This window comes from Cnephaeus nilssonii (assembly GCF_951640355.1).
Source record: "Cnephaeus nilssonii genome assembly, chromosome: 6".
NCBI classification, from domain to species: domain Eukaryota; kingdom Metazoa; phylum Chordata; class Mammalia; order Chiroptera; family Vespertilionidae; genus Cnephaeus; species Cnephaeus nilssonii.
Genome location: NC_137077.1, coordinates 60809518 through 60827771, shown reverse-complemented (window position 1 = coordinate 60827771; position 18254 = coordinate 60809518). Strand labels below are relative to the sequence as shown.

General features: G+C 45.2%; 1 protein-coding gene across 1 annotated transcript in view; it reads right to left on the bottom strand.

Moving 5' to 3' along the window:
* Positions 1-3553: 3553 nt before the first annotated feature.
* The window catches only part of MSRB3 (methionine sulfoxide reductase B3), a 180580-nt gene continuing 165879 nt past the window's right edge, over positions 3554-18254 (bottom strand). The window contains 2 exon segments of the mRNA XM_079775189.1: positions 3554-6693; positions 17705-17802. Of these exon segments, the coding sequence (XP_079631315.1) occupies positions 6535-6693; positions 17705-17802 (257 nt within the window). The 3' untranslated portion in view covers positions 3554-6534.

Sequence of the window (18254 nt, the reverse complement as noted above, 5' to 3'; positions counted from 1 at the left end):
GTAGCTCTCAAAATAGCCAATCAGGTGAACTAAGAGGCACTTACTTCTTTTTCTGACAGCACTATAACTGGCTCTGGACCACTGATCAGTGGTTCCTATGGGACCAGCTGCCATCCTCTTTGTGGGCAAAATCTCCAACTGGTAGGGGATTTTCGAGGGATCTGTTTGATCTTATGAGGTGGTGCGCTGTGAATTTTGCAAAATTCACAAATTCACAGCGCACCACCTCATAAGATCAAACAGATCCCTCGAAACCCCTTCCCAGAATTACTCAATCTCCCATAAGTCAAGGGGTCCTTCAAAGTATGAAGCCTATAATAGATTACAGAGCTCAAGGCCCTAGTCCCTCCAATTTTACCGATGAGAAAACCCAAGGGCCGAGGATGGAGGTTTGTCCAGGACCAGGACCTCTGAGCAATAAACAGCATTGTTACCCCTCCACACCCTGTTGTTCCTAACCCTCACACACTACTAGCATCGTTCCCAGCTGGAAATAAATTCTTTGTGTAATTGATTTATGCAGTGCGTTATTTAACATTCCAGGGATGGAGCTAGCCAATACCTTTGTGCCGTCACTTGGGAAGGGAAACAGTACACCTGGACAGTAATCCTTCAGGATTTTGCTGAGAGCCCTTCCTATTTCTCACAAATCACCTGGTTTGGATGATGTAACTATCTCTGAAGGTTCTCCTTTGTTGTAATACACGGATGATTTGTTTCTTTCTCTTCCTCCCAGGTCTTCTCACAGGAAGATAGCATCCACCTTTCAGAATGTGTAGCCTTAAAGGAAAGAAAATCTCCAAAGAAAAATCAGCTTGTCTAAGCCCAGATTCCATGTTTGGGGCCTCTCATATCAGAACAAGGATTACACCGGGACCCAAGCAGGCTTCCTGGTCCTAAACTTCCCAAGGTCCAAACCTAAACAGCATCTGTGAGGCTTTCTTGGGCTTTTGCAAAACTGAATCCCAAATCTCTGTCTTATGGCAAAAAAAAAATCTCTGTATGTTTTACTAAATAATGACAGTCCCAACCCAATTTTATGGGGACAACATGGCCTTTTAAGCCTCATGGGAGAGTTTAATGAACCTGTCTGCTCTTGGACATCCCAGAAACATGGGCACCGCAATAGGCGCATAGGGTATCATAGGCAGCAACCGGGCCCTGTGGCTCGGGATATCTCCTTTGCTGGAGCCATAACTGCCACACCCCTTTTGGTTAAGACCACAGAGAAATTGTTTTGGGATCCCCTTTAACCATCTCTGCACCCCATGCCATAAGAGCTGGCCTGAATTCTCACCACACCAAGCATCTTTCAGTGAGTCACCTTCCCTCCTATGAAGTCCTTTTCTTTAAAAAAAAAAAAAAAATTATTGATTTCAGAGAGGTAGGGGGAGGGAGAGAGAGGTAGAAACAGCAATGCTGAGAGAGAATCATTGATTAGCTGCCTCCTGCAGGCCTCACACTGGGGATCGAGCCTGCAACCTGGGCATGTGCATTGACCAGGAATCGAACCATGACCTCCTGGTTCATAGGTTGACACTCCTCACATGACACCGACAAAGCTCCTCACAACTGCTTAATGCTGAAGAATCACCCCCTCTCCCCATAATGATCTGCAAGAGGCTACCCTGGGTAATGCTGATTTCCCATGGTCCAAAGGTGGTGCATATTTGAAGAGTAAAATGGAAGTAGACTTTTGAATTCATGCATCGCACCTAAAGAAGTGTCTTCACCAAATCCTGACTGGAACTGCACACAGAAGCGTGTGGCATCTGAAGAACACAGCTTTCCCCAAACCACCAGCCCAGGCCTGCACAACCTTGTCTCACTATTGCTTCTTACTTTCGTTCCCTTTGTCTTTCTTAGAAGGAAAAAGGCCCTGGTCCACATTTCCCAATCTATTGTGAAAGGGGAAACCTCTCCAGTTGCTGGATCTGTCATCAAGAGCTTCAATCTGTCCAAGACAATAATGACCCCTTATTTCACTACTTGCAGGTTTGAGCTCCTGCTTTGGAATCGTACAGACTAAGTTTGTTACGTTGTTTTTAATTTGGCTCTACTAGTATGTTCTTCTTGTTGTTCAGCTATGTGCCTGTTGCTTGTGGAGCCTACACAGGAGCAGTTCCAGTCCACGCACCTTCCCTCCAACGTTAGCCGAAACACCCAGGAGAGATCTTTCCTAGTATTGAGGGACAAAAAGCCACTGAAATGAAAGGACTTGACTGCTGATCAGCAATGCTTTCAGAGAAAGAGCTCTATCAACGGGAAACATCAACATTAATGATAGAGATCTTAACCAAGACAGAAATCAGGAGGGCCTCTGGGCGGAGCCCTCACACTCTATGTGGGTCATGAAGACCTTACTGAACAGCCCTAAGGTTACAGTGGAGCTCTGTGGCTGTACCAGCTCTCTCTCCGTGTTCCTGGCTCACCCTGTTTGTACATACAGGATTTCAATGTGGGTCTGTTTTCTAATTCTAGGAATTGCTGAGATGAACCCCGCTGTGGACACCCAGCAGTTTAGAGAGGCAGCTGAGCACCACCGGGCAGCCTGCAGTAAACCTAGAAACACTACGAGGAGGTAAGGTGGTGCTGGTTGACGAGGCATCAAGACAGACAGCAGAGAAGGGCAAAGAACTGAAAGACATGAAGCTTTTGGAAAACTGACCATCTCTATAGCAAGACAACCAGTGATGACAAATCAGGCCTTTGGGGGGAGGGGCAGTCAGATAGAGATGCTTTTAAAATGAGTATTAATTGAATTTTTATCACTAGAAGTTCCAAGGCACCGGTTCTCAAACTTGAACAAGAACCAGAATCGCATGGCATGCTTGCTAAAGCACAAATTGTGAGGGCCCAACCCAGAATTCCTGGTGCAGTGAGTGGGAGAGGCCTGAACAACTGTATTAGTAGCAATTTTTTAGGTGATACTGATGCTGCAGTCTGGAGACTACACGCTTGGTGTGGGACCATCTTGTGGGGTCATCATCATGTCGATCCAGTCCGTTAACCTAAACATTATGTGATGCATGGCTGTGTACAGAAACGCTTCTGCAGAGATGATTTTAAAGGCAAACTCATCTGTGAGCAATGGGCAACTCCTTATGTATTTCCTTAGAGACCAATTCTTGAGAACAGTGTAAGTCTCCTGTCAAATTGTTTAACGGAAACCTAGGCATCAGCATGGTATCATTCCTGTATTTTTATCCACAGAGTTCTATCAGGATGAAACTCCCCAAAGTCCCTATTTGAAGCAGAAAAACACAGACAAACTGCTGAAGTTTCTACTGAGGTGAAGTGAAGGTGGAGTAATTCGGCAAGTGTTTCTCTTTCCTCCAATCTTCCGAATCCCGGAGGCCTTTCCTGGGTTCTGGGACTCCACCCTACACTTAGAGAGCCCCAGCTTGCAAAGGCCACACAGGTAAAAGGCCCTCTATGCAAACTACAGGTTTGTCAGCCAGGTGAGGAGGTCAGGAGAGCAGCCTACTGCAAACTCCAATGGATGGTCCACGTATCTGTGCTAAAAATGAGGAGTCTAGGAATCAGACAAGAAAACACTTTTATAAAGAAATTTTATTGCATAATTATTGTATACAATAAACATAGGAAAGGGATTTTCTAATGAAAATTTCATATCATTTTCAAAAGTTTTGAATCGTTTGAGAAAAAATTATTACAAAGCTATCTAAGGCAAAAAGAATATTTGTCCTTCTGAACAAATAGTAATCGGTTGTATTCTGTATTTAAAGCAAGACATTTTCAATTCAGTTAACATGGAGAGGCTTTTAAGTTACTATTTTATTTGCATTAAGAATGTAAATGCATCTAAGAAATACAAGGTTAAAATACATAGAAATGTCCTCTAATACAATATATACTGCTGCTTTCTTCAGACCTGTTCTGCATGATTGTCTGGACATACTTTGTACACACGGCAGAAGTCTGCGTCTCCTAACGGTACAGCAAGGACTGGGGCAGAGAGGGAAAGTCCCCTGCATTTCCTATGCTAAATGGCATAACTCCCACAGATCACATACACCTCGCCATATTGACTCAGTTCATTGCACTCCATATCCTGCAAAAATAAATCTAGTGCTCGACAGCTGACATTATTGCTCACTGACATTTTAGTAATATATTTCCTTAACATAAGACAGAAATATACTGAAATTTGATACCACTTAAACTCAAAAGCAATCTGGAATCAAACCACTTTTTTTTTTTTTTTCGATGGATGCTACATTTTTCTTAAAGTTGATGCTGGGAAACGTGGTAGAATAAAAACTGGCTTCCCATGAAACAAAGACTAAGGATTAGAAACAGAGTTTTTTGAGGGAAATGTTAAGCCCTACAATAAAAGTGAAGGAACAGTAAGAACCCAGAGTCTCTGGGGAGAGGAAAGAAGCCCCTCATTTATCTTCCTTGTCTATCCCAACACTGTGGCTCGTGTCCAAGGGACCCCAGGGCAGGCCACCACACCTAACTCGGGGGATGTGAGAAGTGCTGCGTGGACCCCCAAAGGACAGGCTCACACTGTGGCAGGAAATGCCCGGGGAGACCCACTTCTTTGGCCGACTCCACATGGGATCGTTGGGTCACTGGATAATGTTGGGGCTCCCTCTGTGAGGTCGGGAACAGCTTCTAAAACTGTCTGGATGCTGAGGCTTCAATGATCTTAAATTTTATATCTCATGTCTACAGGGGAGTGAAACCTGCAAATTCCCCAGCGACCCTGGCCTGAGGGGAAACACCTGGCAGTGAGGGAAGACGAGCATAACTTATCCGGAATTGCGAAGCCGGGCCTCGAGGACCAGGAGTCACCAGGACCTCAGGGCCTCCCCAGGAAGCTGGTGGAGACATAGAAGAATGCAGACATGACCACACTGACATCTTGATTTGTCACAACTTTCCATTTTAATTTCTCATTCTTTCTCTAAAATTGTCAGGTGTCCCTCTTTCTTATTTTTGTCTTGGTGCATATCAGGAAAGATGTCAATTTTCATGTCTCCAACGATTTACAAAAATAATATTTTTCCAAAAACTACATTTCAGGATTAGTGTTCAAGGCCACAGAGACAAAATATATCAGCCATAAAAACTGAACCTGCACACCTGGTGGCGGCGATACCAACTTGTATCAGGACGGCTCATATCCGTGCACAATGACAGCCATCCCACCAGCCTGAATGTTCTACAGCAGCTGAGCAGGGCTCCTTGGAGTAAAACCAGCCACACTGCTACAAAGAAACATTTCTGGCTCTTAGCCCAGCTGTTTCCATACCAATCAGCTAAGTCAGCCTCCTCTCTACTTCTTTCCATTTCAAATGCCTGGGTTTCAGCCTCAAGGGCTATTAGAACCAGATCAGTTTAATTTCACAACACTGATCTTCACTGTGTAGCAAGATAATAATTTTGCCCTGAGAGTGTCGATTATTTTACAAATATTGTATGTCTCAGTTTGTACATGAAGAGGAGGCATGGAGAGACTAAATGGCTTGTCTCTTGCCACACAACAGATCAGTGTCAAGGGTGGGACTCGACTCCTGGCTATTCCTATGTTAACTCCCACCCTCTCTCCAGAGTTCGCCTGAATCTGTGCATAGAGTCCCTCCCTTTGGGTGCTGTTTGCTACTTGCAGGACCCTGTCAGCTCTCCTGCCTAATGCTGGCTACTTGGCCCCCAGGGACATCCTCTTGGGACTCCTCTGCTCTCTTGTTTCTGCTGCCTGGTGAAATGCTTGTTCCCGATATTTTAGTGTGCACAGTGGAATTCACCAGCGCGCCCTTCCAGACTCAGCTGGTATTAGGGGTGCAGGGACGGACTCCTACAAGGCAAGGGCAGGTGTTCTTCTTGGTGAACTCTGGGCAAAATGGGGCTCCACATTTTACAGTTGTCTTACATTCCAAAGTTTTCAATGGAAAATAAAGTAAAGGCCTCACCGTGAGGTAATGTTTACTTCTCTGCCACAACGCTCCTTGCGCCCCCTCAGATCTGGCAACAATTTAACATAAGGAAAGACTTTAGACCTTCACACCCTTTTAGTGAGAATAAACGACCTTAGCTCAAACAGTCCACAAAGCTAAGAAGTCTCAGGAGACATCACTCCATCCTTATCTGTGAAATGCCCGGGGCCATGTGTCTCACAGGTCTCCTCCCTGCTCCCCGCACTCTGAGCTCCGGCCCCTACAGCGCCTGGAGATCTCCACTTTCATGGCTGCCTCTGACTAGGGGAAAACAAATCTCAAAAGAAGCTATGTGATGAGGAAAATTATGCCAAATGGTACTGAAGTGGCTTGTGAAGAAGTTTCACAAAACTGTCGCAGCTCGCTAAGGTTATAAACAGTTCCGGATCTAGTCAATAGCAAAATACATTGGTGGCCAGGGCCTCTGTTTTAAGCAAAAGAAGAAATATATCAATAGCACAAAACTGACCCTGTATATTTTTTTTTGAAAAAATATATCTAAGATAGACAACTCTGAGTTCTGTTAATAAGCTGTGCATTAAGTACACTTGTTTCCCTCCGGCCCCGGGCTCTACAGCTCCGCCTTGTCCGCCTGGGCTGGGCTGCCGGCCCCACCACCCCCGGCGGCGCTCTCTGCAGGTGTGAAAGACAAGGAGGCCGAGTTGATGCAGTATCTTTTGCCGGTTGGACGGGGCCCGTCATCAAAAATATGCCCAAGGTGAGCACCACACTGAAAGAGAAGAGCAACATGTAAGGGAAGAGCATGTACAAAGCAGGCTTTGAGAGGAGCGCGCATTAAGCAGTTTAAATGGATGACCAGCCTGTAGAGAAACGATGGAAACCATCGCGGATGATTTCTAATCCGCCTGTCAATAGCTGCAAAGATGGTTTCTGGCAGGCTCTGCACCACATGCTGAGAAGAAAAAACACTAGAATTGTGCATATCAGAAATCATTTAGGAGCCACTGTATTTTTTGATCTGTGAAGTCTCTCAGCCAGCTGAAAAATGACTGCAGTAATTTTATGAATTGAGTTGACCCTTGATCTCCTCTTGTAAGAAACATGGCAGAATAAAATCTCTCCCCTCCGGCATTACTTTTGGCTTTGGATGGGTGGGTTTCAGATATGCAGAAGTCCACTGTAAAAGATACTATTTAACTGGCCGTGACGGAGGTGATGTTTGCCTTCATGGGCAGTAAAACTTAACATCAGAGAAGCACAGGATGTTCTCAGAACCCAGCAAAGCAATGGCGAGGCTCAATGCATTTGTCCAGGGCGCCAGGACTGCAAGTGTGGCGAATGCAAACGTCGCTAGTCCACAAAGTCTGGTTTCCGGGCTTCCCATAGGTGGAGTGCCATGCTGGCTTCTTTGCTCGCATGAACTGCATTATTATGTGAAGAAGGAATAAGCTGTTTAGCTCAAATCCACTCTACTATCCAAAATGCTGGGGAAGGAGAATAGGCACAGAATCCAGACAGAGATAGAAGGTTGGTTTTGATGGTGTTTAAGGGAAACTCAGCCCAGAGAAAATGTCTCAAAAAAGGCTGGCTCACTGAATGAAGCTTTGCACTGCCGGCCCTGACGCTGAGTCTGACTCCAGGAGACCATAGGCCACACTCAGACCTTTGTCGGCAGGGACAGGGGTGAAGTCTACAGAGACCTTAGTGCACCACATTCAAACAGGCTGTGAAAACACATCATTCATCATGTAACAAAGAAACCAAAGCCTGGGACAAATGACTTCCATTCATTCATTTGATAAATATACTAGAGGCCCGGTGCACGAAATTCGTGCATGGGAGGGGGGGTGTCCCTCAGCCCAGCCTGCACCCTCTCCAATCTGGGACCCCTTGAGGGATGTCCGACCACCCATTTAGGCCCGATCCCAAACTGGCAGTTGGACATCCCTCTCACAATCCAGGACTACTGGCTCCCAACCGATCACCTGCCTCTGCCTGATTGCCCCTAACCGCTTCTGCCTGCCAGCCTGATCACCCCTAACCACTCCCCAGCCAGCCTGATCGACGCCTAACTGCTCCCCGGCTGGCCTGATTGCCCCTAACTGTCCTCCCCTGCTGGCCTGGTCACCCCTAACTGCCCTCCCCTGCCAGTCTGGTCACCCCTAACTGTCCTCCCCTGCAGGCCTGGTCACCCCAACTGCCCTCCCCTGCTGGCCCAGTCACCCCTAACTGCCCTGCCCTGCTGGCCTAGTCATGCCTAACTGCCCTCTCCTTCAGGCCTGTCCCTCCCCAATGGCCCTCCCCTACAGGCCTGGTCCCCCCAACTGCCCTCCCCTGCTGGCCTGGTCTCCTCCAACTGCCCTCCTCTGCTGGCCAAGTCACCCCTAACTGCCCTCCTGCTGGCCTGATCGCCCACAATTGCCCTCCCCTGCTAGCCTGCGCCCCCCCCCTCCACTGCCCTCCCCTGCAGACCTGGTCCCCCGCAACTGCCCTCCCCTGCTGGCCTGGTCTCCCCCAACTGCCCTCCTCTGCTGGCCCAGTCACCCCTAACTGCCCTCCCTACTGGCCTGATTGCCCACAACTGCCCTCCCCTGCAGACCTGGTCTCCTCCAACTGCCCTCCTCTGCCAGACCGGTCACTCCTAACTGCCCTCCCTGCTGGCCTGATTGCCCACAACTGCCCTCCCCTGCAAACCTGGTCTCCCCCAACTGCCCTGCCCTGCTGGCCTGGTCCCCCCCAACTGCCCTCCCCTGCAGGCCTGGGTCCCCCCCCAACTGTCCTCCCCTACAGGCCTGGTCCCCCCCAACTGCCCTCCCCTGATGGCCTGGTCTCCCCCAACTGCCCTCCTCTCCTGGCCCAGTCAACCCTAACTGCCCTCCCTGATGGCCTGATCGCCCACAACTGCCCTCCCCTGCAGGCCTGGTCCCCCCCAACTGCCCTCCCCTGCAGGCCTGGGTCCCCCCCCCCCCAACTATCCTCCACTGCAGGCCTGCTCCCACCCCAACTGCCCTCACCTGCAGGCCTGGTCTACCCCCCAACTTCCCTCCCCTGCAGGCCTGGTCCCCCCAAATGCTCTCCCCTGCAGGCCTGCCTCCCCAAACTGCCCTCCCCTGTACTCCTGGTCCCCCCCCAACTGCCCTCCCCTGCTGACCTGGTCTCCCCCACCTGCCCTCTTCTGCCAGCCTGGTCACCCCTAACTGCCCACAACTACCCTCCCCTGCAGGCCATCTTGTGGTGGCCATCTTGTGTCCACATGGGGGCAGCCATCTTTGACCACATGGGGGCAGCCATCTTGTGTCTTGGAGTGATGGTCAATTTGCATATTACTCTTTTATTATATAGGATATGGAACGCCGGCTGAAATAGTTGCCCGACAAAGAAATCTCAGATACAGGACGATCCTTGTCCTCATGGAGCTTATATTCCAGATGGAGAGACAGATAATCCGGACCCAAGGACACAAAGAAATGGTCAAGTGTGACCATGGAAATAAAGGCTAAGGAGAAAAGAACAGTGACATAAAGTGTCAGGTTTGAGGGCTGGCATTTTAGGTATGGTGGTCAGGGGTGGCTTTCCTGGGGTGACTTTGGTGTAAGAAATCAAGGAGTGGGTATGTAGGGGAGGGCATTTCCAACATATGGAAGAGTCAAGATTTAGGGAAGAATGTGAGAGAAAAGGCATATAGATGATTTATTCACTCTTCTCATGGCTTGTTTGTTGTGTAAAACACTTGTAAACTGCAGAAAAAGAAAGTAGGAATTGACAAGGGAATAAGGCTAAGATACCAAATGGAGATGGTGCTCATTACACAAGAAAGAACTAGAATCTCAGTTTTCCCATCAAAAGTGCTGAACTGAATTCTTGAGGGTTCTCTAGTTATTAATAAATAGCACAAAGAGCAAGTTGGTCTCTGTGGCACTTCCATGTGAAAGTGCATTCTTATTTTACTGCCAGCACACTGCGTCAGCTTGTTAAAGAACTAAAAATGAACCCTGAACTGATTTGATCTATTGCCTGGAAAATATGAAACAGGCCTACAAAACAAATCTTGCATTATTTTACCACATTCTATGCAGGTTTAGGTAATATCAAGGCTGACAGCTCAGATTGCTTTTCCTTTCTATAAACAATTGAGGCCAAATTTTCAGGCATCAGCAGCTAAGATGCACCAGTAAAAAAAATACATGTGCTTCCCCAGTGGACACAGGAAAACACCTATTCCTGCTGCCAGAACAGTCAGCGAGCAGGCAGCAGGAGCCAGTGCCCTCAGTGGCCGTGCGAGCACAATTACGGATCTCACATGCAGCTCGGCACTTTGATCACTTGGCATCTGAGAGGTGGACTTTTCACATAAAAGCCTCAGACAGGTTTTTATTTTTTAATGAGTGAGTACAGCTATGGGGCAAAATAAATGATACTGCCTTTATTAATCATCTCTTGGACATATTTAGAAAACAGTTCTATTTACCTTCCTCCAAAAGTAAAGCACAGTCGGAATTGACTTGAAGCCTTTAGGAGTATTTGTATGGACCCCATTTTCCAAATCATTTGTCAAAATTCCAGATTAGAATAATTTAATCTGTTGAACTGAGTTGGTTATTGGTCTGCCGTTTCATTTGCTAAATCTGGAACTAGTCTTTTGGTTAAACAGAAAGGAAAACACAGATTCTAGATGTCCCTAGATGTCCCAGGCAAAAGACATAGGGAGGAGACTAGGAAGAGAAATTACATCATTTGCAAACACCTATAATGGGTGGGGAGAGGGTAAGAAATCCTCAGCAAAGGTGTAAAAAAGGGACCGATGGCATCCCCGTGCTTGCCACAAGGTATTCTGCAAGATTCACACCTAGCTCCGATGACTGAGAAAGGAGCAACCTGTCACAGCACAGCAAGGTGTCCAGTTGTATCTGTGCCACCACACACCTGTCCACCCCCACTGCCTGCAAAGCAGAGAGGCCATCTGTAAGAGGGAAGCCGAACCACACAGTGTCCTGTCTGCGTCCTCCCAGGCACACGTAGTCTCACATAAAAGACTATTGCCGGGTTTCTTTCAAAAGTGCGCAAGCCCTGAAGACTCCTCCCCGAGAGCGCACATGGAGACCATTCTTTCCAGCTTCTACCCCTGGCCGAAGCCGGGATGATGAATGGAAGTTGTCAGTGATGCGTTGTTTCTTTAGCCGCCTGCAAGGTCTGCCTCCCTGGCCCCAGCCAACTGGCAATGTGTTGGGATCTCTCAGCACACCTGGTTGTAACTGAAATAAACTAGTTGCCCGATGAAGAAATCTCAGAAACCTGCTGTTAATTATTTATTTCAGGGTAGAATCTTTGGTGTGCTTTTTGAAAGCTGTTTTAAAATTATTATGTATTTCTGTATTTTATAGGTAAAATAAAAACCATCACTCTTCTAGCTCCCATTCTGAAGAAACAGGAGATAATTGTTCAAGAGGAAACTTAAAAATCCCCACAAGAATCCTTTATCGTCTAAGCCTCCCACTCAGAAAAGTTGGCAACGAGGGAACCTGGAGAGAACCAAGGGAAAGGACTCCCCTCCCCCAAAGAAAAGTGATTGAGCATCAATTTTAACATAATTCCTTAAAATCCGACTGCAGTTCCCACTCGTGTGCATAAGAAACACAAGTAGTGCACTCAACATAGCTGCATACTTCCGCACTGATGTATTTCCAACTGTCCTAGAGGGTTTTCTCCCAGCTATTCCTAGGATGTTTGGGGCTTTATTATTGTCATTTTCTCTTACGTGTTTGATCTACAAGATGAAGTAGTTTCAAAGCGGTGCTTTTACACTTGGGCACATGGAGCAGGATAGGAAGGAGAGTTTTCAGAAGAAAGGCAATTTACTATGCCAGTAGTATCCTGTGTTCTCCCACCGTTATTGAAGACACTTGTGTGTGAGTAGGGCTCTTTTCCTCTGTGCTTACGAGAGTAATCTTTTGCCAAGGAAACGATTGTAAAGTCACCAGTTTAGCATTATAATTTTACTGAAAGATCAAGAAAAAGAGAGATGGGCTGTGCGTCTGCAACCCTATTGTAACACATGGGTATCTTTAATCATCAGCAATATATGGATTGTCATCTGCAAAAGATTAATAAGGTTTGGGGTTTTACCAAAAACTGCTTAACTTTTGAAAAATACTTTGCATTGGTGGATATTTACCTTTCTGCTGATTTGGCTGAGTTAGGAGAAATTAATAATGATCTGAAACAAACTTGAGGGGCTTTACCATAGATTCAAGCAGTAACAACAGTCACAAACAAACTCCAACTCGGGTAAACTCAGGGTCCTGATGGTTTCCTTAAAGATCATTACAAAAAGTTCTGTGATTTACTGGTCTCCCATTTGCTTCAGATGTAGAATTTTGATCTAAAGAAGGAAGCATTTCCAGGAGGGCCTGACTTCTCTGAACTACAGCATAAACCATGCAACTCTTGCCTCTGCACTGAATTTAAACTCCTGGCAAAACACTGATTAACAGGCTGGGGTTGGAGGATTAGAGAGAAGCGGTCAGACAATTACTCCTAGTAGTCAGTGCAACTGGAATAGAAGCAATGTGCTTTATTATTAACTGGAAGCTGTAAATTAAATAAAATTAAGGAAAAAAATTTATAACTGAAAATTGTTAGGAAATTGCTACAGCCAGCAATTAAGTACATATGCCCACCAAAAGTGGGCAAATTGAAGACAAAGATCCTCTTTGGAAGAGGTAACTGGAATATAACTCCTCAACTCAATAGGTGGGATAGTGAAGAAAACAAGTGTGGTTGCCCCAGAAATCAGAAGGTAACAGTGTCTCCTATTCTCGGCAACGGGAACCCGGTGAAGTCGTGAGGCCCTGCTTGTTTCCCAGGCTATCACCCTAAGACCCGGCAGTGAGCCAGGCTTCTCACACAGCAATCCTTAGAGAAGGGCCTGGCTGCAATGTTCCTCTGAAAAATGGGGATAGTGCTGAATTGAGCTTAACTTTCTCAATAAAATCGTACTAAAATATTGTTACCTAAGAAGTCACTGGACGCATGGGAAAACTACAATGTTGTATAAAGAGGTGCTAGGTTACAGCTCCTACCCAAGTTTGAGGCCTAATTCACTGCATGGTGTGATCCATATCACACACACACAAAATCCTAAGTATTACAGGAAGAATTAGGAACCAGCCCTGCCTGGGTTGGAGGATTAGAGAGAAGCAGTCAGACAAGGTTTGCAAAGTAAGTTCCGTGTACAAAATAATCGGGTTCCAACCCCAAAAATGTTTGCTGGATCCTTCCCCATGTGAACAGAGCCGGGGACGCCTGTCACAGTTAGTTGGAGAGTCGTCCCGTACACTAAAAGGTTGTGGGTTCAATCCCCAATTGGGGTATGTATGGGAGGCAACCAATTGGTGTTTTTCACATCAATGTTTCTCTCTCTCTCTCTCTCTCTCTCTCTCTCTCTCTCTCTCTCTCATGTCCTCGATGAGGATTTAAAAAAAAAAAAGAAAAGAAAAGAATCAGGGACCAACAGACAAAAAAAAAAAAAAAAAAAATCGCCATATTGCCAGGCAGTAATGTTGAGTTTAACAGTTTCATCATGGAAGTTCAGTTCATTTGTATAAGTTGGCGGTAAAAGTGTCTTCATGTTTAGATACTGAGCCTTTACTACAAGGAAAGAAGTAGTTCTCATAATAGGTCCAACTGAGACTGTCTATGAGATGCTACAAACCTCTAACAGAGTCTTTATAACACAAACCACATCGATGCAATTCAGTCCAGAGAAAGTACAAGACATGTGAATTCAAAAATGCAACAAGATATTTAGAAAGAGGAGTTTCCCCACACACTGTCATATCAAAAAGGAAACATAACAAAACAAAAGAATGGGAGAGGTTGCGAGTAGGGGGAGAGACTACATAAACTGAAAGAACTGAAGGCAAAAGAAGATAAACTGATAATGAACACTCATGTTGAGCATGAGAAACTGGGAAGTAAAATACAAGTCGTTACTCTGGTATGGAAACCATTAAAGCAGTTTTGGTGTGTTTTTTTCAAGTCAAGATAAAAAGGACAAATGAAAAAAAAATGGAAAAAAGAAAACTAAAGGGAAATGTAAGAAAGGAAAATAAACTTGTGTGTGAAACACAAATTAAAAGACTAAGAACCGGATGTGAACGGCACCAGCACCCTTCAATTCAGGGAGCTCGCACTCCACCTGTGTGACAGGCGTCCCCTGCTCTGTTCACATGGGGAAGGATCCAGCAAACATTTTTGGGGTTGGAACCCGATTATTTTGTACACGGAACTTACTTTGCAAACCATGTGTTTTTACACATGCCTTAGAGGAACAAATTTCCTTCCCTCTTCTCTTTAAACTTAAAACTTTCTCCCCCTACCACCGCCCCCCATTAACCCCTTTTAGGCCCCCCTCCATCCTTCTCCCCCAGGCCTTCACCACATTATTGTCTGTGTCCATGGGTTATGTTTATATGCATACAAGTTCTTTGGTTGATCTCTTTCCACCGCCTACCCTTTCCTGCCTCCCCTCTGAGATTCTGCAGTCTGTTCCATGCTTCTATGTCTCTAGATCTATTTTGTTCATCAGTATATTTTGTTCATTAGATTCTACATACGAGTGAGATCATGTAATACTTGTCTTTCTCTGACTGGCTTATTTCGCTTTAAACTTAAGCTTTCGTTTAAGAAAGGGTCAAACACTTTTATTTACTTTTTTAAGCATTTTTATTTATTTGAGAGAGAAAGGGGGAGGGAGAGAGAGAGAGAGAGAAACATCAATGATGAGAGAGAATCATTGATTGGCTGCCTCCTGCACGCCCCCTACTGGGATTGAGCCTGCAACCCAGGCATCTGACCTAAATCGAAACTGGGACCCTTCAGTCCGAAGGTCCATGCTCTATCCACTGAGCTAGGGCCACTTTTTAAATATGAGAAATAAAGGCAGTAGAAAAGGAAGCTGAAATGAAACAGGCCAGTGTTAGTTCTTCACCCAACCGTTGCAGTAACCGTCACCCAGGCCTTTAACCAGGGGCTGAGAGCTACAGCTGGGTTAGCTTGACATCCTTCTATGAAGTTTGTCTAATTTTGGCAGTTTGTGAGTTTCATTTCTCTTTGGTCACCTTCATGGTCTTTTCTTTATTACTAACTAGAAGCCCAGCGTGCAAAATCGCGCGAGACCCAGAGTCCTGTCCATCGCCACTGTGGGACCCAGAGTCCCTCCCACTGCCACCATGGGACCCATTGATGCCCCTCCTGGTGACCGGCCATTTGGGCGTTATGGCGTCATGGCCACTGGCCTTTTATAATATAGATGGTGCTACCTCTGTGGCTGGCACAGAGAAAGAAGTTTATTCCATCTGTGAATTTTAAGAATTAGTCACAAAGCCATCAGAGAGTAGGGCCTTCAGGAAAGTTATCTTATGCCTCACTTTTTTCTGTACCTTTTTTATTCAGTTTTCATGTGACTCAATGTTTGAAAGTGGGCTCTAAGTGAAAAAGGAGAAAAACAGTCATTTAACAGCCTTTAAGGTGGAAGGAAGGAAGGAAGGAAGGAAGGAAGGAAGGAAGGAAAGAAGGAAGGAAGGAAGGAAGGAAGGAAGGAAGGAAGGAAGGAAGGAAGGAAGGAAGGAAGGAAGGAAGGAAGGAGGGAGGGAGGGAGGGAGGGAGGGAGGGAGGGAGGGAGGGAGGGAGGGAGGGAGGGACTATTAACCTACTTTCAACAATAAAGATTTTTTAAAAAGAAAAACTGTCGAAACCGGTTTGGCTTGGTGGATAGAGCATCGGCCTGTGGACTCATGGGTCCCAAGTTCGATTCTGGTCAGGGGCATGTGCCTTGGTTGTGGGCACATCCCCAGTAGGGGGTGTGCAAGAAGCAGCTTTCTCTCTCATCAATGTTTCTAACTCTCTATCCCTCTCTCTTCCTCTCTGTGGAAAGTCAATAAAATATATATTTTTTAAAAATCTTTAAAAAAAAAAAAAAAGAAAAACTATTAGCCTTACTAAGAGGCTTACTAAGTATTATCTATGTGCCTAAGTTATAAATTACTATGTACCATCCTATCAAGTTACTATTTTTGTCAAATATTTTAGATTCCTGGGTAGATAGTCATAATTTGTTTTTGTGGCAGTTATAATAAAAATATCAATTAAAATTCAGTTGGCTTCAAAACTGAACTGAATTAAACTAACTGCTGGGGGATCATAGGATTTCTTTTTCTTATTTCAATGTGACTGTTTATGGTGCATCTATCTATCTATCACCTATCTAGCTAGCTATCTCTATCAATTTAAGCACCATAAAGAGCTCTGTAGCTAAATGGCCAAATTCAATCTCAGTTCTGCCTCTTAAATCTATGTAATTTACACAAATGTAATTGTTCTCCTATGCCTCCATCTCCTCATCTGTAAAATGAGAAGAATGAAAATATGTACCTAATAAGGTTATTGTGAGTATTATCCAGAGGGGCTTTAAAAATGCTGATGTTCAGGCCTCCCCCCAACCAATTAAATTAGAATCTCAGGAGGTGAGACCAGCTTCCCAAAGTCCCACTCTCTTGCTTAGAGACTCATACTTGAGAAACAAGAGTGAACTGAAAATGTGACTGGAAAATAAGAAATCTGCTTTTCAAAGGAGAGAGTAGCTCTCATACTTGAAGACAGTAAACTTGCCAACCTTATTTAAAAAAAAATGAAAACAGAAATTCATCAGATGGTTAGGGTCAAACCAAACTCCCTCCCCACTTGGTAGTAAATATGCCACCTACTCCCTAAAACTCTTGTGCCTGGTGGAGGGGGTTAAAGGGCAGGTAGAAGAATTTTGAGGGAGGCCCATGTGACAATCACTTTGCTATTACAAGCTGCCTGATTGTGCCCCCTTTACCTTTAATATATGCAACAGACATCCCCCAACAAAATACTTGGTAGTATCAATGAATTTCAGTGCCACAATACTCAGACTTTCCATTTTACTTCAAGCAGATAAGAACAGGACTCCCTACTACAGAATGGAATGTGTGGTTGCTCTCATTTTATGTGCAAGAAGGTTCTAGCTACATCTCTAGGTTTAAGGATCAGATACCCACATATTCAAGTCTTTTGACTGGGATGGCAGGTTAACTATTTTTGCCTCCTCATTTTCTCTCGTAGAGCCAGCAGAGTAAATGGGGTAAGAGCAGAGTAAAAGGAATGAATTAGAACATCCCTGGATATGAGGATCAGTCTATATTCCTGGAGAAATAAGGAAGAAATGACCATATCCCGTATTCCCACTCTGCACTCATACAGCCTACCATTGAATTTCCTCTTCCTACAGCCAGTCTCCACCCTCCCTCCTCACACCCACCCAAAGAAAGCTGTTTATGGGGTCTCTGTTCACTGTGTTTGGATCATTACCATTAGAGGTAAGATGACTGAACAATGAGTGCACAGAACCAACCCCAGGGAGAGGACCTAAACATCAGATGACATAAGGCCACGGAATGAAGTCTTCATATGTCCTAAGAATAGCCTATTCTCTCCTCTATTGAGTCAACTGACAATGATTTTCCCTACCAATGATTTTGTCTAATCATGTTGAAGCCAATGACTGGCATGTAATTAGACTTGCTAAACACATGAAGACAGGTACCCTAAGGATTCATAGAGACTTCATTGTGGTCGCCTGCTCCTTTTTGGATCAGTCATTCACTTGGCTTTGTTGCTGTATTTAGCAAAACCAGGAATCTTGGAAGTGTGTGCAATGCAGAATGAGCACTGGGTTTCAGGGGAGGGAGGGAACTGACCTGAGAGCAGCTAGTCTCCACCCTGTGCATCCCGTAGGAAAAGTCGTCAGTGAGTGTGATGGCGTCAGAACTGATCACATCGTGGAATGAAGGCCAACCTGGGGCAGAGCCGGCACAAGACCCAAACCGGAGAGAGGAGAGAAACAAAGCCTTGCGTTAGAATGCAAGATCATGCTTACCTTTTTCAACTTGAAAAAAAAAGTTAATAGTTAACGGCTAATATATTTTGCAGGAGTGCAACTCTTTTTTAAGAATAACCTTTTCCTCACACTCAGATTACAGTTGCATTGGGATTTTCTGTTTCATGAGACATTCTTAGACCATCTAGTAGTTTTCTAGAGCATCCCTGGATTTATAAAGCTCTCTCTCACCACTTTCTCTTCTCTCTTTTACGTTCAGGGTCACTGGGCACGGCCCTGAAGCACTATGACCCTAACAATGTGCCATTTTCCAACATACAATCCAATGGGTCTGGATGTTGACTTTTCAACTATCCACACTTCCTTAGGAAATATGCTTTTTCATCACTTAGTTTGGATGGTTAAAATAC